Consider the following 25,465-nt stretch of genomic DNA (forward strand, 5'->3'; position numbering starts at 1 on the left):
TAGGTCCATGGTACAATCAATCTAATTATCTGCTTTCTGCCTGTAAGTTTATTAATTAAAATAACTTTATATATTTTATTTACATAATATTTAATAAAATAATATTTAATAGTACCTATTGTATCTTAGATAATATAGAATGCATTTAATGAATTTTAAACAATTGTTGAGAGATTATTCATTTTTGGTCCTTCAGGTTCCAGTGACACCATAAAAATAAATTGTCTACATAGCTTACAAATTCAAAACAACCAGTCCGGAATATCACTTTGTTTCCATTGCCCATTTACAGCCTTTTTGAACAATTGGTGGTTACTGCAATACTGGATATACTGCAGTAATAATATATTATTGTAATAACATAATTAATAATATTATGCATAGTTTTAAGATAATTGGAAAGTTCTCTGTTATCCGGTGATCATCTTGTAAAGTTGGTAGTTACTGCAGTAGTGAATTTATTGCAGTAGTAAATTTATTGCAGTAGTGAATTTACTGCAGTAGTGAATTTACTGCAGTATTAACATCATTTTATGCACGGTTCAACTTAATTGGAAAGTTTTCTGTTATCAGGTGATCATCTTGTAATACCACAACAACATTTACTTCAAATTCTGAAAAAAAAAAACACAGAAAAATGACAATGGTGTGGCTGGATCTCAATGGAGATAGAAAATAAAATAAGCAAAAAGCTAAATCAAAACAATAAAGTAAAACAGCAAGAAAAATTAAGAGCTTTCAGGCTACACTGTGCCTTCAGCACATACAGAATGTAATCACCATCAATGCAATGGCCACAATACTTACCTATTTTGAAATTACTAGTAGCAAGGGTTGGACACGTGAATAATCGCGGAAATACCATGTAGATTGGAATCGTTAAACCACGACAGACATCGCCCTCACCAATCTGAATATTTTGAATTTCGGTAGCTAAAAAAAAATATATTGGGATGATTTTTTGATGTATTTAGATATGACATATGTATGACACTAGATTTTACATATGACCCTAGATATGACATATGACCCTAGATATGACATATGACCCTAGATATGACATATGACCCTAGATTTGACATATGACCCTAGATATGACATATGACCCTAGATTTGACATCTGACCCTAGATTTGACATATGACCCTATATTTGACATATGACCCTAGATTTGACATATGGCCCTAGATTTGACCTATAATCCTAGAAGAGGACCTCTGACCCTAGAACTTACCATCTCTAGCATAACCCTCAGCACATCCACAAGTTTCCACTCTGACCAGTTGAATTTCGATGGACTTGATAGGTGCATCGCAGTGGTCAACTACCAACTGACCGGTCAGTGGTTTTGTGATGTTACAGTGAGCTGAATCTAGTCGTCCCTTTACAAGAAACTTGGGAAGATTTGATTTCTGTGAAGGAGAAACATTTAGTATGAAAAATAATGTCCTAAAAATGTCATGGAAAGATTTTTTTTAAATAAAAATAAATTTGGCAATAGAAAAAATAAGTTTTTGGTAAATTTCTGCATACAGGGATTGTATAAGATGTAATGGTGCGTGGCTGCGTCGTAGTGGACGGGACTTCAAAATAGCAATATCTGATTGGCCAATGTGATGAATCAACATTCTATGGTTTTTTTGCATCTTGAATCACTTTTTGAACTGTAATTACATTGTAGTTAACCCTCTAGTTAATTATATAATCTCTTTGGTAAATATAATAACTGTCTGATCGCAATCCCTTTACATCTTCAACTTACATCTTTAACATTCTGGAGCGTTTCTGGCTTGATTGAAAATGAAACAGGATTTGGAATTATCTTTTCCTTTTGTGGTTTGTACTCGATGATAAACTCAACCGTCTTTGTTAGATCTTTAGCCAGTAGAGGCCGCTTTATATCCGTCTTGATTAAATACTGCAAATAAATGAAAATCATTAAAAATAATTTGCACCATTTTCATATTTATATATATTTTATTACAAAGTAAAATCTTTCCATCAATTAAAAGAAAAAAATAATGTCAAAGGTCATACCAGTACCTGTATATTGACAAACACCCCATGGTATGTCTCATGAAGAGCTTTATTTCCTTTCGGTTTTAATGGAACTTCAAATGGAATTTCAGTCCTTCCTGATGGAAGCTTCCCTGGTTTAGCAACCACTAAACTATAATTCAGTAACGTGATGGGCTGCAAGTACAAAAAAAAAGACAAACTTAAAATTGGCAACAATTTCGTTTCAATAAGGTTGAGCGTAAATAGCTAATAAATAATACTAATGGTAAAATTATACACATATTTTTATAAATACCTTTAGTGAACTGTAAAATGCCTCAAATAGGCCAACACTTTTTGAGCTCAGCTGCAATGTAACTAAGCCTTCTATTAACAGATTAATACCCTGGTGCTGTAACTCTCCTTTACTATCGACCACTACAACACCAGCCAATACCTCCTGCAAAAAAAACCCCAAAAACAAAAACATTGAAAAAAATCGAAAAAAAAAAGCAAATATGCTCTAGAAAAAAACAGTCAAACCCAGACAGACCCTTTTTTAATTAAAAAAAAATGTTTTTATTTTTAGGCTGATAAATTAAAAAGACTATAAAAATAAATAAATCTATGCCTAGAGGTTTGTAGTACTACAGTATATATATGGGATTATGGTCGAAGCGGCCGCCAACCAAAGTGGCCGCTAGTTCAATAACGGTAATTTGTATGGAACGCCGTGTGTGCTTTGATTGTCGTTGTTTTGTAATTTTTGATTGTCATTGTTTTGATCAACAGGTTTTCTTTTCCTCGGACGTAAATAACAACCTACATATTATTAATATTATGTAATTTATTCTCTTTTTTTACAGATTGAATATGATACGTTCTTTTAAACGAAATGGCGAATCGATGATTACTTACTTTAACTGTTCTAAATGATATAGGCCTATATGTTTAATAAAGTCAATAAAATACATTGTGGTGTTTGTATTGTATATTAATATAATATATAATAAGCCAATTATTAAGAATGATATATATATTTTTTCAATAAAGTATAACAAAATATATTTATTGTATATTAATATATTAGTAAAGTAACTACTGTAAGTAGTACGTGTTCGCAAACATAATTTAATTACAATAACATGATGACATCAATTTATTTATTTAATATCCTTAATTGTTTTATACCTTCAGATATATAAATATTGATCAATTTAAAATGAGTTTTAAATACTAAAATAAGATGCGTCTGTACGGTACGGTAATTAATTACGCGAATTTCTGCTAATAACTCGACTGGCGGCCGGCCAGGAATAGTGCTGTAGAAGGTTGCGTTTTCGTCTTTACGTTGCTTTTATTAAAAACACAAACAATGTATTACAATGGAATAACACTTAAATGTATAACACACCCTATTACTAATCAATAAAAACAAGATTCGATAGTACAGTGTAAACTAAACGAGATATAAAAATTCGGCAATACCGTACGTAAATTATTATTGCAATAATGTATAAAGATTCGATGTAAATGAGATATAAAGATTCGGCAATACCGTACGTAAATTATTAATGCAATACCGTATAAAGATTCGATAGTATGTAAATGAGATATAAATATTCGGCAATACCGTACGTAAATTATTATTGCAATACTGAAAGATTTGATAGTATGTAAATGAGATATAAATATTCGGCAATACCGTACGTAAATTATTATTGTAATACTGAAAGATTTGATAGTATGTAAATGAGATATAAATATTCGGCAATACCGTACGTAAATTATTAATGCAATACTGTATAAATGAGATAAATATTCGGCAATACCGTACGTAAATTATTAAAGCAATACTGTATAAAGATTCGATAGGAGAGTGCTCAAGAAACGTCGGGTCAGTTCAACGTTATTTTTTATGTATTTAAAAAAAAAGGAGATATAAATAAACTAATAAATAGTACGTAAATGAGACATAAAGGTTCAATAGTATGTGGATTATGATGCATAAATGATTAATGATTCGATAGTATATGTAAATATATTTAGTTAGTTAATATTAAAATACAAATAAAAATACATTGGTTTATCGGCAGGCAAACTTAATTATTATAGAAATATAAAGATTCGATAGTACATGATTTGGCTTATATTTATTGGTTTGACCATTTATTTATTTGGAATTACACCTTTAGATCGGTGGCACACTTAGCACAAAGGTGCATCCTTTACAATAACAATATAAAATATAACAATTAACAGAAAAAGTAAAAAGGCAAAAGCAACTATCAACCCTATCCTACCACCCCCCCCCCCCCCTCCAATTTACATCGATACATACAGTAGATCATTACTTTACACAATTGAATACAAAACAAACACAGGTTATTACGCAAACCCACCAACCCCCTCACCCACCCCTCAATTTACTTAATGTAGCAATGTAGATAACATAGTTATTGAGTCATGGAATTCAGTGAATCATTTCGAAATTTCCATGCTTGTTTTAGGTATCTTTTACAAAAACTATCCAAAATATTTTCACACTCTTCATCAATTAAATTATCTGAGTATCCCAAAATATATTTAAGTTTGTCATTTTCATGAGAAGTATAAAAAGTATCAAACATATCTTTGCTGCCATTTCTATACATATCCACATATTAATTAAATAATTCCTGATTACGTATATTATTTAAAGCTGGACAATTAAGGATGAAATGATGGATGTCTTCGTTCGAATTTGTACCGCATAATTTACATTTTTTATTATTATATCAATATTCCAATTTGCAGTTCTATCATTCAAAGGTAGAGTATTTGAACGAGCTTTAAATTTTAATGCAGCACCTTCAAAATTAGTTTTATCAATTAAGTAGTTTTCAAGTCCATGTTTTGATTTTTAATGTTTCATAGATGTGGAGACTTGATTTGTAATTCAATTCTCCATTCATCTATCATTATAGAGTTAAGTTTTCTTAAGATTTCAGAAATTGGAAAGTAGACTTCTTTATAATTTGAGACTAGAGAGTGGTGAAAATATTTTTGGAATAACAATTACACTTCAAGAGAATATCGTTTATACAAGATAGAAACTTATACCTTAAGTCTTTAAATACACAATTAAGTTGTAGCATTCCAATAAACATAATTTTTGGCCATCGATAGTTTTCCATCTTTATAATTCTATGGAAGTATTTCATACGAAGAGCGTTATGGATCTCGTTAATTGGAGACCAACCAAACTCTCCATATAAGGCGGCACAAGGTGTATTTCGAGGTGCTTTTAAGATATAACGCGCCATTTGGAGCTGGAGAAGCTCTAGTTTACCATACATACAGCTGTAACTCAACTCGCCATAGGCCATGGCGTTGACAACGACAATCAAAGATTAAAGCGCACATGGCGTTCCATACAAATGACGATACAGTCGACCTTCTCATTTACACACTTCTCAATTACGAACCTTCTATTTTACGAACGCCGTTCGAACGATGACGTCATCAGTACCATTAATAAAACTTTTACGTACCTACTAATTTATTATCTTCTTAATTTATTAAACTACCCCAAAACAATTATTTCATAAATAAAGCAAAGCTTATTAAAAACGATCCACGATTTATTTCTAGTTTAAAAGTTGTCTATTCCTAGGCCGTTAGCTAGGCCGTTTAGTCTAGGCCTAAGCTAGAGATCATCATCCCCACTGCTGGGAGTGCATGGAGAGCACCCTGCACGTGTTTTTGAAAAAAACAAATGTTGATCGCGAACTGCAAAAAGGGCTAGCTACGATGACCATACTATCAATTTAGTTTTGTTTGTGGGATCAGGTGCCGTTTTCGGCCACCTCGACTTATATGGACTATACCATTATTATGATAGGGGTGTGGTGTATTATGTTTTATGTAGAGAAGGGTGGCTATTGAATGGGAAGACAATACAATTGTTATGTTATGTAACCTACAGTACAAACTACAAGGAACAATACAGAACATCAAAAACTAGCAATGCATGTACTTTTTATAAGGCATGTTATTATTAGGTACTGTGTGCCAAGATTTTGTAACAATTACTATATATTAACTAAAGATATTTTAAATAAAACAAATTTTATAGACAAATTTAATGAAGAACCATCTACTAACTGGATAAAGCCATTTAGGAAAAATAATAAACAAGTTGATCATAACGAGTGGTTTTCAAAGGCCCAAAGCAAAACGAAATTCCATGCAAAACAACTTTAACGGAATATACTATGTATAAAGGAACCAAACCTTGAACAATATTTGTTAGATAAAACTAATTTTAAGAGTATCAATTTAAAATTTAAAGAAAGATCAAACTCTCTAGATCTTGAGGGTCGTAGACAATCCTGGTCAAATCATAACACAGGATTATGTAAGATGTGTACAGTACTAACGAAAAAGAAACAGTAAACCATTTTTTATTTAAATGTCCTTCATTAAACTCTGTTAGACAAATTAAGTGTGTACCGGGATAATTTTAATTGTGGACCTTAGGAATTAAAACACCACTTTATGCTAGACAATTTATTCACTGAAAATGAAACATTAGGAAAAATCTTTGATTTTTATTGTAAAAAATATTTAATGAAAGCATGGGTTACTAGATCTACAATGTTATCAGTTATCGGCCCAATCCTATCGGTAGATAAATCATATATTTTATTTTCTTGAACTAAACATAAATAAAACGAAAGAAATAAGGATTGATTTTCGAAAAACATAATTGGTCTGACAGTATACATTAATTAAAGTAAAGGAAGTAGAGATTGTTAACAATTATAAGTATCTGGCAGTAGTGTTTGACTAAAGCTAAATGGGTGGACATGATCGTAGTTAAGAAGTTAAATACAAGGCTGTACTGCTTGAGGAAACTCGGTTCTTTGGGGTAAAGCAGCATATTTGTACTATAGAATGTTTATGTTTTACTAATCAGTGATGTTCTATTTGGGCATATTGTATATTGGGCTAGGAATATCAGTAAGGGAATGTAAGGGGGATAAAGACCGAATTGAGAAGGTGCTGGGTAGAGCGGGGAAAGTAATTGGTTTGTCTAGTATGCAAATGCTTGACTCGTTCTACAGCGAACGGCTTTCCGATGTATTCCATGCTATATTGGAAGACACCAATGCACTTGAACATACTGTATAAGTAAATAAAATAAATAAAATGTATTTCTACACAGAAACGTTTAAAAACGTGTTTAAAACATTTTTTTAGAAAGAAAAGACCAAACCTAAAAACATACAATGTCAAACGCTGTGTTTTCTGAGAACAAAATGGTACAGATTCATTGACAAAATTATAATGTTTATTTGTTTTACTGATTACCTAATAATCAGTATGTGATAAATATACTACTGTCATCTTTATTAAATGTACTACTGTGTTATCGTTAGGTAAATTATATTTTTTATTTGTAACTCAAATAAAAACTTTCTTTATAAATTATATACTTTTTGTATCTATAAATCTGTAAAAATTATATAGAAATAAAGAGCCATAATATACTGCATTAACTTGAAAACTGAAATTAATTCTACGGCATGCAGGGCGTAGTTGTTTTCCCTTTGTTGCTGAAACAACAAGAAAAACAAAAGAACAAAAGCAGCAGTATTTTAACATCTTTTTATAATGGTATAGTCCATACAAGTCGAGGTGGCCGAAAACGGCACCTGATCCTGTTTGTGCATGTGGTTACGATATAAAAAAACACTTGACTCTTATTTATTAACATTTTAAAACTTTGTTGTCAGTCGTCGCGTATCGTAGCCATTTTTCTGGGAATTCCATTTTACTTGCTGTCAAACACCACACATACATAGTAGCTTAAAAATGTAAATATTTGCGGTCCAGAACGGATTTGATATTATTACTTTAGGAACGAGTTCGTAAATTACAGTTTGTGTCAAAATATGCACAATAAAAAGTAAACGATGGAATTTTGGTACAGAGAGTGTGTGTAACGTAACAAAATGCAGAAATATCAATCTTTTTGGCATTTAAGGTGTTAATTTACATGTTAAATCTAATTCAAATTGTTTTATACTGTATTTTTAATACTGTTTGTTCTTTATAGTGTACTATATACACAGTAAGTTGTACATAGGGCATTTTGTTTGGACATGTTTTTACCACTGATTTAATAGAGGGCGCTTTTTTCCGAACCTTCCCATTTACGAACTTTTTCATTTACGAACGCCTCTCTCAGACCAAGGGGTACGTAAATGAGAAGGTCGACTGTATTATTAAACTGGCGGCCGCTTCGACCACCATGATACTCCGGCTAGGCCTAGGCCAGGCCCTGGCCTAGCTTGTTTCATGTTTATTATAAATGAGTTTTAAAAACTGAACTTACCCCTTCGTGGTAAACTTTATTAACCTTCTTAAGTCGTACATCGAGAGCAGCCATGTTATCGTTAATTAAGCTTTAAAAACACAACAAATTGTTTACCTAGTAGTAGGCCTTGTAACGCCAAATGAAGTGACATTGCCAAATGAGGTTCGCGTGGCCTGTATCGCACAAGGCTAGGTCACTTAATTTGGCAGCACGTTTCTGGCGAGCTAATCGTGTTATAAATATTGATATTACTTATTTCCAAATAAACACAAACTGAAAATTATTAACCGGAGTATTTCTAACCTAATAACCTTTACTCATTGTATGAAATTAAACCATTATAACTGAAACATACGACGAAAATTTACTATTTTAGTGTAAAAAACGTTCATCGAAAAATCTAGAAAACTCGAAATGCATGATGGGAAGCCTACCGACCCCTTTCTAAGCAGCTGGAAAAGAAGACTACTCGTTTTAGCGCCAAAGGAAAGTGTCTGAAGTCACGTCTGCATGTTATGCGGACATGGTCTGGGACAATTTTCCTTTGGCGCTAAAGCGTTTAGTGTTTGAGTTATGGGACGCTATTGCTGCATTATTTTCTAGTAATATTTTGATTTGACGTTCCTTTCGTCGGTACATTATTCCCGTTATTATTTTGTTCGGTTTTATGAATTTCTATGTTTATGTTTTCAAATTAAAATGATTATTCGTTGAATATGAATGTATCCTGTTATTCTACTGATTATTATATATTTTTTTTTTTTTTAACATTGCTTACTATTTAATCAATTCCGTTTTTTTAAATGTATATGACCAATGTTATTTAGGCCTATGTTTTTTATTTATAAGTTCTTTAAAAATATTAGTTACATGATCACATTTTTGTCACTTATTATACCTACAGTATAACACTATATTTCCTTTGATGTCTGAAACATTAAAACATAAATTCGCAATACTATGGCGAACCTAAGTCGCAAATTGTTAGTTGGATATTCGTTATAATTTCATCATCTCATTTGTTACACATGTGTGTGTGACCTATAATAAATAAATAAGGGATGGTAGGCCTAAAGGTAGTCGAGGGGAAATTCATCAAATTGTTTCATCAAAACAATAACTCATAAGGTCGGAAACATTTAGATAATGGAACCAAATTTTGCAATAAAGTCTTTATTGCAAAATTTGGTTCCATTATCTAAATATTAAAAGATGAGATATTGCCTTGTTCTCTTTTGTTATCAATCTTTTCATGTCACGTACCGTAATAGAATGTAACAGTTGAACATGCATATCACAATAAATAAATAATGGCACCTAATTAGTTAAGCATTTTCATCAAGTTTTAACAATATTTGATGTCGGAAACATTTCCAATAATAGAGACTAATTTTGCAATATGTTAGATATTTTATTCAGCTGGTACTTTTTACCTTGATGTCGGAAACATTTGAACATAAATACGCAATAATGGATCATAATTGTGCAATGAAGTTGTCATCTCATTTGTTCATATGGATGTGAGAAACAGTTTGGATGGGAATGTGGTGAGCGAAATTCTAAGCAAGCTAAATACATGATACAGTTATTTTAAGGTTGGGAATTACACAACGTGAATTCGCAAATAATTGAACGTAATTTTGCAATAAAGTCGTCCAATAAAGTAGTTTGTTCATATTACGATGTGGGAAACAAGTTTGGATGGGAATGGGGTGGTGAGCAAAATTCTAAGTAAGTATTACTTCGAAGTCGGAAACAACCTTAAATTCGCAATAATGCAATGGAACCTAATTTTGCAATGAAGTCGGTCACCTTGTTTGTTCATACGATGTTGAAAACATGTTCGGAGGGGTGGACGAAATTCTAGGAAGCTAAATACAGTTACCGTAGTTATAACACTAATTATTTTGAGGTCGGGAATATTAGAATTTATACTTAAATGGAACCTAATTTTGCAATGGAGATTGCATGCGTTATTTTCATCTCGATTGTTCGTTCCATCAATTCATACGTCGTACATAATATGGAACATGCATGCACTTTTATACTTTGTGGGGTGATGAGAGTGGGACGCTACTGTAAGTTAATATTTTTTATTTATTGACATACAGTAATTTAATTAGCTATATCGATGGAATAATAGTAGATTAGGCTTATATATACACATTTGCAGCCTTCACTATTTATAGAATAAATCAGCATTAAATAAGCCAGTGGGTAAATCTTTATGGAATTCATTCAAAAGGAAAGCAATATGCTTAACATTGAATGTGAAAGATATAACAATAAAGAAACAAGTATAGAAAAATGGGTAGCTTTAAGAAATACTATTATGTTAATATAAATTCTAATTTGCTCGATTATCAGAAAAGGAATTCACTGTGATATGAGTTACAGGTGGTGCTGATCTGATTTAATTCGTTTTATCTTTAATTCGTTTTATCTTGTATATAAATACATTGTATAATCCGGGTTGTAAAATTAAAACAAACAATTGAAAATCTCACAAATTCTTTATGTGTAAAATATTTTAAAACGAAGAACATTAATGAAAATAGGAGGCAATACGGAATTCATAAATGTAAAAATGTTACTGATGAATTGTAACGACATTGGGAATTAACAAATGTGTTAAATAATATGATTTTATGTAATGACATGAGATAATATATGAATGTGGATAAAAGTGGTGTTTGCGCCACAAAAGAGAAAAAAAAAGCTATCGATGGAATGGTGGGTACGAAATCCATGATAATTTAGTTACTTATCTAAAATAAATTCGACGGGAACCTGATTTTACAAGAGGACCTCTTATATGAGTTTGTGAGGACTCCGTTTATAGAGGACATCTTAATATCTATTCTAAAGACTCCTTAATATCAGTTCTAGAATTAACCTTAATTCAATTCAAATAGATCAGTTCTTTTCTAATGAAGAATCTGGGCAATTTACAATCAAGCAACAACACCACATAATTCTACGTGAATTCTGCTGTACGTGAGCTAGCCTTAATAATACCGCCTGATTACGGTATATAGGCCTACAGTATTATGACGACGCATTCTACCGATATTAAAACAAAATGAAAATATTAAATTGGCTTCGTCGAAATGTTGTACCTTGATAGACAGACCCCCAAGCAGACAGCCCACATTACTGTACAGACAATCTGCACTGCAGCACAATCTATTGGTTTTAACTGTACACGCGGTGATTCAACTAAAAGCAGTAAAAACACACAAGGCGTATCATATAATTTGCGGACCATGACCGAAGCACTTCCGCTTTGATCTATTCGACGAAAATCAAAAAAGGATAACTATTTTCTGCTTTATATTTAATTTAATGTAATTACTAATAGCTTGATCTAATAACAGGCGTAACAACACAGAATACATATTGTAGTTTAATACTGGCTTAAATATGTTTGTTTTATATAAACTGTATTTTACAAAATTACAATAGAACTTCATTTTGCAATAGTACCTAATTTGGCGCCTTAGACGCCAAATTAAGTGCGGTACCTCATTTGGCAGTGGTACCTCATTTGGCGTGACAGGCCTCTCTCAAGTCCTCAGTCTACCGATTGAATCCTATTCTATTCTAAACACAAACTCGAGCGTAAAGAGGCCCTCTACATATTTGTGGAGAAATGAATGGAGAGAGAAAGGGAAATTAATGAAATTGAATGTACAAATTCTGAAAAATACAAGCTCAACGAACATTATTTTACTTCTCAGGTCGGTCTAGCCTAGGTCTATATATTTCTTTTTTCATTTTTATTTTATTTTTGTTTAATGAATGATTGCGAGCCAATTACTATTTATATTTAGCAAATAGTCTAGTAAGACACCAATGGCATCCCATACATATTGGTTATTTCACGCTCGAGTTTTTCACGCTCGTCAAAAAAACCGACAAAATTCAACCTGCAAATGATGCAAAACCTTAGCTTCGGAAAGGTAGCGATTGGTAGAATCTTATATAATAAGTTGTCGAGTACATTTGCTTTCAGATGTGGCATTTCTAGTTTTGATCCAAAGATTCTAGATACAATCGCCTGTCCATTAAGTAAAGAAAAGCTAAGGTAGGTCGGATGAAAAATGTGTCAGGGGGTTGTGAAAGCTATCGCATGGCTGGTGTCTCTCTGGTGGTGGGTTAGATAAATTCAGTAAGAGGCCTAGGATATTGGAAGTTATGAAACGCCAAATACGCCTTTAAGCACGGTATAAAACAATTTATATAAAATAAAAGCATTTAAAAATATCACATCTTTTTATTTCCAGATATGATCCTGTCAATGATGAGCTGATTAATGATAAACTTGGTGTCTCGTATAAAATTACCAATGGAATCCCAAACTTAATTCCGAGTGATGGAAAAGTTATCAAGGAAAAAGAAAATTCAAATAATAATATGAAAGAAACATAACAATACATTCTATCGGAACAAATTTGTTTTAGGTACGTGTATAGGCCAGCCAACTATATCCGGATTATTTTACATCCATATATTCCTAAACAACATGATTTTATTTAATTAACATGTTTATTATTTTCTATAGGGAAATGAAGATTTAATGATGGAGGAAAAGACAGAAGAGATTTGCGTAAGCTCCCCAGGTAAAGCGATCTTGTTCGGGGAGCATGCTGTGGTGTATGACAAGCCAGCATTAGCAGCAAGTTTAGATATGTGTACATTTGTACGCGCTAAGATTAGCAAAGGCAACGATGTCCATCTTAAACTCGTAGATTTTAACAAGACATTCAAATGGCCAATCAAACAAATAACAGAGACGTTGTATCAACCCTCAGGAGGTGGTGATGTGAAGAATGTACCAGATTTGTCGGTGGAAGACATCGAGTGTTTATGGTCAAAAGTTAAATCCTCGTTTCCATCTGATTATGATAATACAGCCGTATTAGTATTTCTTTATCTATATTCATCGATAGTGTGTTCAAATGAACCTCTCCCATTGGACGTTGAAGTTGCATCGTGTCTTCCTATTGGTGCAGGTCTTGGATCGTCTGCGTCGTATACAACGTGTCTTTCTGCAACTATGCTAACCGCCGTAAAAGCAATCAAAGAATTTAGTAATACCGATCTTGACCTGGTGAACCGATGGGCGTTTTCAGCCGAACGGATCCTACACGGGAACCCATCCGGCGTTGATAATTCAGTCAGTGTGTTTGGCGGGTTGATTAAATACCAATCTGGTGTAATAACTCGCGTAAAATGTCCAACTACTTTAGAAATTATTCTTATTAACACTAAAGTTCAACGAGAAACGAAAAAATTAGTTGAGAAAGTGCGAAAACGAAACATAGAATGGCCAAAGGTTATTCAACCTGTATTGGATGGTATTGGTGCTATTATTGAATCAGTGGAGAATATCTTTCAGGATGTTTCTCGCATTAATATCGATAAATTAAATGAACTTGTCCATATAAACCAGGGACTGTTATGTGCACTCGGCGTATCGCATCCTAAACTCAATGAAATTTGTCAGCTAGCTGCTGAATGTGGTTTTAGTGCTAAACTCACAGGTGCTGGGGGTGGAGGAGGTGCTTTTTGCTTTGTACCCACTAGCTGTTCAAAGTCAGAAGATTTTATGAGCAAGTTAGAGGGTAGGGGATTTAGTTGCTGGAAAACAAAGGTTGGAGGACCAGGTGTTTTACTTCATCAAAACATTGATGAATTTAGAAAAACTAGAAATAACATACCAGAACATTTTGCCCAGTAACAAACCTGAATAAATCAATTAACAAATTTTCTGAACAAATTGTCCACTTTTCTTCCTATGCCTAAAAGAGCACCATTTACATATTCGTAAAATCTTGTACGTGTATGTAGATTAACAAAATTAACGTATAGATATAGTCTAAAGTAATTTTATTACCATCGGTATAAAAAAAACCATTATTTACATACAATACTTTGACACAGGGATGTGGAAATATTCTTTTGGGGAATTAATTTGATTTAGACATAATTTCAATTGTATATCTAAGTTATAAGTGACTGTTTGGTGTGAAAAGTGATAGCTAAATGAAATATAAGATATAGTATTAGTGGTAGACCTCTCTTAAATTTCTAGGATTTTCTTCCTATTTGTGGTCGGTTATTTGTAAACAATAGCGAGTTCAATAACAAAATGTAACTTTGCTGGGCAACGCTGTGTACTTCAGAAGTATCAAAATAAATTTGTCAATTTGTTTTTTCTCAAAAATGTGTTGTTTGCCGTTCAACATCCATTATATCATCAAGAATCTGAAAAAAGAAAAAAAAAACCCAAATCATCAAAGACTGCTTGAAAACCTCTATTCTATAAACTAATCAATATTTTCTTTAGCAAAAACAGCTGGTGGCCTTTTGTGTTTGTGGAAATAAAAAAAAAAAAACTCCTATCTTTTGCAAACGTTCTGAACGAGTTTTATTTACCTGGTCTACGGTTGTACCAATACGTCTTGCCAGCTCGTTTCGTTCAACGACGCTGAGGTAGTTGAAATGCCACAGTAAATCACCATCCACAATATTCTTACTTGGGTTAATCAGCATTTTTTCATTGTACTTTATATGTCTGTAACAATACAACGTGCCATTGTAAACTCTATTTTTTCAATAGCATTATATATATATATATATATATTAGGCCTATATATTTTATTATTTAAAGATTTGGTGCAATGCTTATTCTATCAAACTTCACTGTATATGCCCTAACAACAGAATGACCAAGGCCTCTAATAATAGGATGCCAAGTTCCGGAGATCAAAGGGTTTATCTGTGGCTGCGACATGATCAGTTCCACGCCCCTTAACAGACACTGCACGGCGGAGATTAGTACAGTACTGTATTTGTCGCAGCCAGCCAGACACAAGATCAAAGGACTGTTAATTTGGCACTTATGGGAGAAGCATGTTTTTGTTTGTTGCTAATAACTATCATAATCATTTATTTAGTATGGTTTTTCTTTTTGGAATTTCTATGTCCGGTTTACCTATATGCCTTTGGGTTCAGTCCAGCTACGTGGGGATAACTCGTCGTCAACACGTTCTGCAACATCAACATTCGGCGGTACGTTTTCTCAGATACAGGCACAAGAAAACCCATGGCTCCATCCAGTGTAGCTGTGAACAATATTACATTTCTATACATTAATATTTCAATAATAACTCTGAAGAAAATTTTATTAATTCTTATGGATGTTTTCACAGTATATGGATGTTTACCACACATTACAATTTTTTACAATGTCACCCACATCTGTAATACAATAAAAATTATAAATATTCTTATAATAAGTTTAATGAAACGACCAATGATTTGCAGAAAAGGTACGGTATGAATTGCTTCCTTACCAAAATATGTTACATGTCTTCTCTCTGATGGGCCTGACATAAGTTTATCACTAGCTGGGTCCTGTCTCTTACAGCGCACTCGAACAAAAGTGTTGACCCGACCTCCGATGTTGATGTCGCATCTGCGGAGAAGACGGGTGCCACCATAGCTCTCTGGTGCTACAGTGCAGATAAATGTAATTATTAAAGCTTTAATGTATCTTAAATTACATTTGAAAAAGTGGAAAAGAGCGAATTCAGATTATCCTTGGGATTTGGTCTATTCTCAATCTTGGTTATTGCCTACAGAATCTCCTATGATATGTAAATACACCACTGTACTATATGTCCATGGTTTTGCCAAAAAAGGTCTTTAATTAGGAACACTTTCTGATTACAAAGACTTAAGCCCTGTCTAAACTATCAAACTTTATATGATGTGGCCATATATGGACATGATGGTGTCATATCACTACCTTTTTTTAGTATATCACTACCATATTTGGGCACATCACACTTTTTTGATAGTGTGGACAGAGCTTAAGAAGACAATACATACCTTCTGGTTGGTAATGATAGATAATGAGATTCTTGTCAGCATCAGAAACTACAAAGAGAAAATATTGTTACTTATACTGCAGTTACTGCAGTAATTAAATTTTGGTTACTGTGTTTATACAAACATTTAAAAAGCTTAATATATGAGCATGTAGATGTCCTACTAAATATGTAAGCTCTGTCTACACCAACTTTGTGACAAACAAATTTGCCCATATATGGACATGATGTCATATCACTACCATATTTGGTAGTTTGATAGTGTAGACAGAGCTTAAGAGTTTAATATTTAGAAGTAAAATAAATGTAAGCTTACCTAGGAATGTTAATTGTTTATCATCAATCATAAACTCGGCACTGTATATTCTTAAAGGTTTCGTGTCCTGAAAATGATTAAAATTAATAATATTGAAAAAATAACAAAATTGATAATTAATCTTAATTAGTAACTGTGAAGTAGTTATTATTTAACAAGTTATAACAAAAATATGCATGTTATAATATTTATTAATTTATTTTGAATTTCATATGCATCCAACAGTGAGCCAAAACTCGCCAATTACAGGATGGATAAACTATTTTATAATTTATCGTGGTTATAAACTAAGTCTCGTTTGAGGCTTAGGGAGGGGAGTTGAAAGAGACGCGAGTTACAACCCTGGGACTAGGTCAGGATTGAACCCTGGACCTTTGAATTGGAAGGCAAGCACGATAACCACCAAGCTACAGCTCCACTACATAAATGTCTACAACCTACCCTGCTAACAAGAGCAAGTGTTCTGTCTTCTTCTTGATACTGAAGGAGGAACAGACTATTTGTGATGTCAGCAATGATGACAAAGTTCTTAATGCTAAGAGCCTTGTGTATGTATACCTGGGTGTCGATAAAGGCTAGGCCTATCAAGTCGTTATCTTTGAATGTCCATAGGTAAATCTATACAAGAACCAGAAAAAAACTTATATAAAGCTTAGTCTACACAAAATGTTATGCGACAAAAATGTGATGTGCCCATCTTAAACCTTCCAATGGATTGATTTTAAATAAGAAAGTTGTCTGTGTGGGTCAAAAATTCTGCAATTTACAAGTAGTAATAATGTACTTTCTAGATTAAAGTTAGAATTTATTCATTCTTACCTTCTGTCCAATGCAGGATAGGAGGAAGCCACAGACATCGCATATACAACTCACAGGACCTTTTTGCTCTTTCTCGTACAGTGTCTATGAATATAGATAATATTAGTATTAATTTTTTTTTTTTACTTCTGACCAACTGACTGCCTTTTCAATTGATGTTGTGTTTGGGTAACAACGTTTTTTATGCCTAATATTAAGTAATTAAATTTAAATTTTATTTAATTCTTTGCCATTTAAAAAATATTATAACCAAATCAAGTTGACTTTTATCTTACCTTTATTTTGTTTTTGGTGAGTGGTTGACCTGGTTCTGGTACAACTTCAATAATATCGTAAATAAATATCTGCAAAGTCGAAAACCATTTTGATTTTTAAATGCAACAGTAATGTAATATTTAATCTGATAGATTCAACATTATATGTTTGTTAATGTTATTTGGTAAAAAAACAAAAAACAAAAATAGGCGGTTCTTCTTACCCTTCCTCTACATTGAATATCCTCATTGTAAACAAAAGTTGATGTCATGACGATGTAGTCTTTCTTTCCAGACACAGTTCCTTCGCAATTTAAGCTAACTGCTTTCAGGCAAGTCACATGCTCATACTCTTCCAATTGGATTCTTATTAAAATTATATTAAAAAAATTAAATATTGAAAAAAAAGTTACTTTCTGTAAATGTATGCAGTAAAATCCTATTAAAGTAACACCTCTATTAGGGGGACACATTCTGATGAAGAATTAGGGAGCATATATATTTTAACACTTCGCCAAGCCCTATTCAGAGGACACTTTTGTCATAATACTTACTTTGTGTTTGGAATTGGTTCCCAGCTTAAAGGTGAAAACAACTGAATGGTGAAATAATCTTTTGTAGGGTAGACAAATCGATCATCTAAAAGAAAACATCACATATTAGGAATAAATAAAATTCATTTTAAACCTCATTTTTGATCAGATATTTTCCAGCATTGTTACTAACCTCTTTCTGCAACCACAACATCCCGTTCATCATTTGTAATGACAACCATCTTGTCTGTGGTTTCAAGTGTACTGGTTACAACTGCATATGTCTATAAAAAAACAATAATTTATGAATATCACACTACTACTGTACCATACACGCTAACGCTCTGTCTACACTATTAAACTTTATGTGACAGAAAACATACCTTGCTTTCGATGTGGTAGGCCAAGAAATTCGGTGTACACCTTAATGGTACCTTGCGCACAGGCCATGGCGCATCGTATGACAGATGAGACGGTAATACACATATCCTCAGGTCACCCTAGAAAAATTAGTCAATTATACATTTTACTAAGAGTGAGTGGCCGAGCGGTTTAGACAGTGGAACCGTAATCACGTAGCCATAACATCGGCAGGGGTTCGAGGCTCACTCACTCCATGGTTCTGGTGGTAGAACGAGTCTTCTCGGATAAGGACTATAAACCGTAGGTCCAGTGTACACAACTTGCTCGTGTGCACTTTAAAGAACCTAGTACATCTTTCGAGATGAGTAGGGGGTTACCCCGGTGTATTAGTACATCACAGCCACTGATCACCAACTGGGCCCTCTGGGAGATCAGTCTTTGACTGAAGAGGTTACCCAGTATAAAGATAAAACAAACAAAACAAACTTAAAAACAAACATTTTGATGTACATACTCTAAACATCTTAATTATTATGGTTCAAATTTTCAGAAAGTGAAATTTTTTTTTATACCTGTTTGTTAAAATACAAAAACCCCTTGGGGCAATTAATGTTATTGAAATCTGCGAAGCAAGTAACAGCGCCATCAACAGGCATGGGATGCATTCGCAGTGATCCACGAGCCGTGACAAACAACCAGTATGGATAAGGTCCACAGATGAACACCTGTAAAAAACAAAATATTTAAATAAGCAAAATATTTAATACAGTAGTATAATTTTGAAAATTGTTAAATATTGTGGGTTATGATCAGGGACTGAACCTCAATGGAGATACACATTTTTATGTTAAATCTTTATGTTTATATTAAATAATATAAAAAATGTTAATGTTAATCTTAATTATTAGTTTCAATCAATACAAACTTACCCCCGAATAAGATGAAGAAGAAACCCCAGCAAATGTCCTCAACCTGTTGGCTCTTCTCTGTTTTACTACTGGTTCCTCCTCTTCTTGTGCCTTTTCTTTCTGTCTACTCTTTCTTGCCTTTTTCTCCTTCATCATCATTGAGTGAGGAATCTTCCAATTAAAAAGGTAATAAACTTTTAATATTATGTAAATATAATTACACACATATTCTTACATACAATATTGCATACTTGTATATCAATTCCATGGGTTTGAATACTCCTATCGCAGGAGAAATTTTTACTTCATGGTTTAAAAGGGTGTGTCCAGGGTCCAGAAAGTGGGCAAGAGAAATCTATGACCATTATCAGGTGACTAAAGATAGAACATAATAATACTTCTGAATTGAGGTGAAAAAAAACCCAATTTGTGATGAACTCTTACCTTCTTAAACCTGACCTTTAACCTGTCTTGATCTGAATGTACAGCGTAAATGAAGGCTTCGTATATTATCAGATCATCATCAACAATTGCCTACAAAACGAGCAGAATTTGTATTAAATTATTCATTTTAACAAAAATTGATGAACAAACTTCTGTGTGCGGATACAAAATAGAAGGTTAACACGGAACACAAAGCTCTGTCTACACTATCAAACTTTATGTGATGTGCTCATATATGGACTTGATGTCATATCACTACAATATTTATTTGGGCACATCACACTTTTCTTTTTTCAAACTAGTTTGATAGTGTAGACCGAGCTTAAGACTTACAAACAAGTATGGCCGACTGTTACCCTTGCCTAGGCCAGTTATCATAATCTCTTTCACCACCGGTAACATCTGATGTTGCTGCTGTTGTGTCTGCTCACTATAAAGTGGGTAAAACAAAACGCATCAATCATTGCTGAATACAAGCAAAGGAATATTCCACCTCAGAGTGGCTTTTAAAATGGGTTTACTACTTTTTTGGAGGGAGAGGGTTTCACAGAGTACAGTAGAACCTGTGTTTTACGTACCCTGATTTTACGTTCCCTCGATTTTACGTACGCTTAAAATAACCGATGACGTCATCATTTTGTTACATTGCGGGCGCAATTTAACAACAACAAAGCACACAAAGCCACAATCATGGCTGTGTGAGGAATTCTGCTGTGTGTGGGGGACAAGCTACGCACGTGCATTCCCCCTAAAGCAGCGACTGTTTTTATTGATAGAAAACAATTATATTTTACACTTTATTTAAACATCGCACAGCCTGTATAACTGTACTTTTCTAGTTAGGCCTCACATCTTGCTAGCCCTGCTAGCCTAGCCTGAATAGCCTAGGCCTAGCTAAGCTAGTGACGCATACTGTACACAGTACTGAGTTCAGAAGTAGGCAAATACGGCTAGCTACGATCTCTACGTATTTGGGGTCAAGTTAAGGTCAACCTTGATTTTACGAATCCCTTGTTTTACGTACGCCTTTCGGTCCCGTACCGTACGTAAAATGGAGGTTCTACTGTATAAGTTTTTGGGAGAGCATACCTTGTGATTGCCAATGGACTGTCCACGAGTACCTTTCCGGCCATCGGGAAATTCCGCACTACAAAAACACATTGAAATGAGGGTAGAGAGTATATCTAGAATAAGAGAAAAGAACTTTATAAAATATGATTGACATTTATTTGAGTAAAAACTATTTTTAATGCATTACATCATGTTACATGAATATTCATAAAGCTAAATTATTCGTCTTAATAGCCAATTAGATAGCAGAAAGAAATCATATATATATTGTATGTAGTGATTTTCATATTTTAACCTTCCTACCTCAAGTAAACCATTCTCCCTGCAAACAGCACACCAATAGCTTAGGTTAATAACCTCCTCCTTGACCTCTTCTGGTTTACTAAAAGTAATAGAAAACATATATACTTATGTACATGGGGTTAAATTTATGAAACATGCTTAGTACAAAATTCATCTTTACGTTGTCTTAAGTTAATTATTTTTATTAAGTCAGTTTCCAAAATAACCTATTAACTTAAGAAAATATATTTACTTACAAAAATACTGTCAAAATACTATGCTATAGATCAAAATAACTGGTTTGATAAATAAGGTATCTTAACTACATTGACTTAAGCAAAAACATTGATAAATTTGCCTAAATATATGAACAGAAAAAAATTCCCACTCTCTTAATAACAACAATAAAAAATACACAATATTACCTGCTTTCGGTCGTACTTGTCTCTTCAGTCGTAGGTTTAAACATAGTGGGTTCAGAATCACCATATAATAACTCATCTTCATCATCTACATTTCTATAATAAATAAATAAAATGTTTTTGATTAAATGATTAAAAAATAATAGAGATCTGTGGTCATATTCATCAATCAAACTTAAGTGAGATATTTCCCTTAAGTATTTTACTTAAGTTAATAAATATTTAAGGATTCTTCTTAAGTGGATAGGAGAGTTTTTGGATTTTATGGTATATCCCTTAGCCTTAGCATTATTGTTGAATACAACATCTGAGGTATGTAAGTGTTTACCTAGACAGTTCAATAGATAGATGTCATGACTTGTTAATTTTTGGGAACAAGGAATTATAGTGTGGGTAGATAAAATAACCAAGGTCAAATATCTTGATATGAAAACATTTCAGAAATCTTGATAGCATTTTTGTAACGTATTATAAAACAATACCTTGTTTCAGAAACAGATATAGATTCGGATTTCTTCCTATCTTTTTTCACAGGAGTCTTCGCAACTTTACATTTGGTCGTAAACATACCGCCCTCATTGACATAAGCACTCAGAGCAAGAATCTTTGATGTCTGCAATATGTATGGAGGGAAAACAATTATTTTTAAGAATTGGTTGTTGAAAACTATGTTTGTTCTAGTGTGAGAAAATATGTATTGTTGATTTGGTTAGTGTGCTTTTGTGGGTTTTTAACTATCTATATCTTTATCTGTCTGTCTGTCCGTCCAATCATCCATCTTTCTATTTATCCTTAGTACCTATATATAATGCCCAAATATGGTAGTGATGTGCACAAATATAGCAGTGATATGACATCATCATGTCCATATATGGGCACATCACATTTTGTTGTCAGTTTGATAGTGTAGACAGAGCTTTAGGTTGTATGGACAATGTTAAAAAGGAGAGGCAAGGGTGTAAAAAGGAGTTACTTAAAAATCGTACTACTTGAGAAAAAGTGTTTTAACTTTTGTTAAATAGTTTTTAAAACTTACTAACCTGAGAAATCTCTGGTTTGAGTATACTCAATCGATGACCGGTACCATGAGAGTCCTCTTTCAGACTTAGTAGCACTATATGCCCACTCTCACTCATGATGACGACAAAAGGATCAGCCACTGAACACAGCATGATGGGAGAGCCGATGTCTAGTGGAATATGCTGCAGTTGATTGGCTACAAGAATCATAATATAATATAAACGTGCATACTATTCTGTTTTTTTTTCATAAAAAAAATAAACAAAAGATTGATTGATATATTGTTTTCTAGATTATGATATAAAGAAAAATTGCCTAAAATACCTCCTTCTAACAGCCTGACACCCATCTGTGAGACTTGCAAGATGTATTTATTGTTGCCTAGGTTACCAGCGTAAACAGTTGGCCCTTGTGTACTAAAACCACTTTGATCCAGCTCTGTAATTTCTTGTCCTGTTTGAAGAATCTAAAACAAAATGATGTCATCAAAATATTATTTAGAATGTGATCAGTTGATTGTAGTCAACATAAAATAAAAAGGTATTAATTCTGATCCAATTTTGGGTCAAAGTAGATAACTGTTATGTGACATCAAAATGGCATATTCAACCAAAAATGTTTTAAGAATTATTTTTTCAGAGAGACAATACATCTTAAATATTCCAACTTTCTATACTAAGAAGATACAATACAATATCATTCTTAATACCTTCGCTATTGGTATATAAATAGTTGTTACCTACCATAGTAGAATCCAGCCTGCTGAGAATCAAGAACGAATGGCTTATTTCTGTACTTGTATTGGTCTTTGTTTCACCCTCTACACCTTCAGTTTCCTTAGAGCAAAATAATAAATGATCATTATCAAACTAGTTGGACAAAAAAGTGTTATATATAGAAATAGAAAGTGCTTGTTTAATGTTATATTTTGAAAGTTAAACAGAATACAATGTGTACCTTAATCGCTTCTTTCTGACCAATCACTGTCCACATATCCAAGCAACCAGGAAGTTCAAAGGTTGTGACAACTTGTGGTCTTATAGTACGCTGAAATTTAAATGTACACAGTGTTACATACAAGAAAGTGTTATAAAACAAAGATGGTATAGTCATGTAGGGCTGATATAAAAGCATACAGCTTAAAGTTATTATAAACATTTTCTCATAACACCCACAGAAATATTAAAGTTTAGCATGAATGATAAAAAATAACTCACCCTTAAAACAGATAGAGCTCCATTCTTACCATAGCCTGAACAAATCACCAATTCGATATCTGGGTCTGGGTTATTTTGAAACTAAGAAAACAGGGGGTATTACTATTATGAAGTATTATGAAGTATGATTATTATCTATTATTATACCTATTCAGAAAATAATTTATATATATATATAATTAATAAAAGGGAGACAGACAGATATACAATTCTTGCTAAGCATTCAATCGCTGTAACAGAATAACTGAAGAAGGTGTCCCCTTAATAGGTCCACTGAATAGGGGTTGGATGTATTTTTAAACATGTTGCTCCTTATCCTCATGGGAAAGTGTCCCCTTAATAGGGGTGTCCCCTGAATAGAGGAGGGATTCTACTGTAATACAATAAATTCTTACCTCCTCAGAAAGAAATGCTGGCTCACCCATAACCATACTTCCACATGGCCCTATATTAAGCAGACTGTCTGAAACCTAATGAATAATCATTATCCATTACAATAATTATAAAAACCTAATCGGAATGTCATAATGATAAAAGCATGTTTGGAACCTAATGAATATCCATTACTCATTATAATAATAATAATTATAAAAGCCTAAATGAGACGTTTTATCAACTCATCATAATAATAAAAGACTGTGTGGAATCTAATGAATATTCATAACTTATAAATATTTTATAAGCTTGATTGCAATGTAAGCAATGCTATGGTTTTACAGTAACGTATGGAGTGCTAAAAAGTAACAAACGGTAGCATACCTCAAATGTATAGCTTTTAACTTGCGTGCCAGTTTTCTGTGCTTGCTTGCCATACACTTCAAGTTCATCAGGATCTTCAAGTAGGTTCACGTCAGATGCTGAAGTGAAAAGAAAAAAAAATGTACTTACCAAATAAGGAACAGTGAGGAGGAGGCGAGTCCCGTGTTCTCTGTTAGGAGCTCATTGTACTAAGCCTCGGCATTATGTGGTAGGGTGGCCAGTTCCCTTCCATGCCGCCTTTTTTCTCCCTAGTATTTTCAACCAGGTACTCATTTACAGCTGAGTGGACTGGGAGTTGTCGGGAATTGAACCCGGGTCTATCTGTATGACAGTCAAGTGTCCTAACCACTCGGCTATCCAACTCCTAGGAACAGTACTTACCAAATAAGGAACAGTACTTACCAAATAAGGAACAGTACTTACCAAATAAGGAACAGTACTTACCAAATAAGGAACAGTACTTACCAAATAAGGAACAGTACTTACCAAATAAGGAACAGTACTTACCAAATAAGGAACAGTACTTACCAAATAAGGAACAGTACTTACCAAATAAGGAACAGTACTTACCAAATAAGGAACAGTACTTACCAAATAAGGAACAGTACTTACCAAATAAGGGACAGTACTTACCAAATAAGGGACAGTACTTACCAAATAAGGAACAGTACTTACCAAATAAGGAACAGTACTTACCAAATAAGGAACAGTACTTACCAAATAAGGAACAGTACTTACCAAATAAGGAACAGTACTTACCAAATAAGGAACAGTACTTACCAAATAAGGAACAGTACT

At 33.2% G+C, this 25,465-nt stretch overlaps 3 protein-coding genes across 4 annotated transcripts in view; 1 reads left to right on the top strand and 2 right to left on the bottom strand.

Moving 5' to 3' along the window:
* Positions 1-445: 445 nt before the first annotated feature.
* On the bottom strand, positions 446-8,707 carry LOC140057418 (vacuolar protein sorting-associated protein 26C-like). Its single transcript, XM_072103065.1, has 7 exons — positions 8,380-8,707; positions 2,314-2,457; positions 2,043-2,192; positions 1,762-1,917; positions 1,234-1,411; positions 808-933; positions 446-614 (listed from the first exon to the last, which is right to left on the bottom strand). The coding sequence occupies exons 1-7, from the start codon at positions 8,431-8,433 to the stop codon at positions 532-534; spliced, it is 891 nt and encodes a 296-aa protein (XP_071959166.1). The 5' UTR covers positions 8,434-8,707; the 3' UTR covers positions 446-531.
* A 3,984-nt stretch (positions 8,708-12,691) lies between these two features.
* On the top strand, positions 12,692-14,276 carry LOC140057538 (mevalonate kinase-like). Its single transcript, XM_072103242.1, has 2 exons — positions 12,692-12,824; positions 12,926-14,276. Exon 2 carries the CDS (start codon positions 12,941-12,943, stop codon positions 14,102-14,104), a length of 1,164 nt encoding a protein of 387 aa, XP_071959343.1. The 5' UTR covers positions 12,692-12,824; positions 12,926-12,940; the 3' UTR covers positions 14,105-14,276.
* Positions 14,277-14,495: 219 nt separating this feature from the next.
* LOC140057537 (cleavage and polyadenylation specificity factor subunit 1-like) overlaps positions 14,496-25,465 on the bottom strand; it is a 32,668-nt gene continuing 21,698 nt past the window's right edge. For both annotated transcript variants that reach the window (XM_072103241.1, XM_072103240.1), the window contains exons 15-42: positions 24,668-24,765; positions 24,304-24,378; positions 23,909-23,989; positions 23,649-23,738; positions 23,435-23,527; positions 23,016-23,157; positions 22,712-22,887; positions 22,154-22,284; positions 21,675-21,767; positions 21,271-21,349; positions 20,986-21,080; positions 20,230-20,326; positions 19,897-19,986; positions 19,474-19,623; positions 19,117-19,269; positions 18,565-18,681; positions 18,375-18,465; positions 18,203-18,287; positions 17,873-18,014; positions 17,670-17,738; positions 17,395-17,478; positions 17,017-17,193; positions 16,576-16,642; positions 16,261-16,308; positions 15,723-15,881; positions 15,362-15,491; positions 14,803-14,941; positions 14,496-14,631 (exon numbers count right to left, since the gene is read on the bottom strand). In XM_072103241.1, the coding sequence (XP_071959342.1) occupies positions 14,584-14,631; positions 14,803-14,941; positions 15,362-15,491; positions 15,723-15,881; positions 16,261-16,308; positions 16,576-16,642; positions 17,017-17,193; positions 17,395-17,478; positions 17,670-17,738; positions 17,873-18,014; positions 18,203-18,287; positions 18,375-18,465; positions 18,565-18,681; positions 19,117-19,269; positions 19,474-19,623; positions 19,897-19,986; positions 20,230-20,326; positions 20,986-21,080; positions 21,271-21,349; positions 21,675-21,767; positions 22,154-22,284; positions 22,712-22,887; positions 23,016-23,157; positions 23,435-23,527; positions 23,649-23,738; positions 23,909-23,989; positions 24,304-24,378; positions 24,668-24,765 (2,999 nt within the window). In that variant the 3' untranslated portion in view covers positions 14,496-14,583. The remainder of the gene's footprint in view (positions 14,632-14,802; positions 14,942-15,361; positions 15,492-15,722; positions 15,882-16,260; positions 16,309-16,575; positions 16,643-17,016; positions 17,194-17,394; positions 17,479-17,669; positions 17,739-17,872; positions 18,015-18,202; positions 18,288-18,374; positions 18,466-18,564; positions 18,682-19,116; positions 19,270-19,473; positions 19,624-19,896; positions 19,987-20,229; positions 20,327-20,985; positions 21,081-21,270; positions 21,350-21,674; positions 21,768-22,153; positions 22,285-22,711; positions 22,888-23,015; positions 23,158-23,434; positions 23,528-23,648; positions 23,739-23,908; positions 23,990-24,303; positions 24,379-24,667; positions 24,766-25,465) is intronic.

The sequence above is a fragment of the Antedon mediterranea genome, chromosome 8, assembly GCF_964355755.1.
Source record: "Antedon mediterranea chromosome 8, ecAntMedi1.1, whole genome shotgun sequence".
Taxonomy (NCBI): domain Eukaryota; kingdom Metazoa; phylum Echinodermata; class Crinoidea; order Comatulida; family Antedonidae; genus Antedon; species Antedon mediterranea.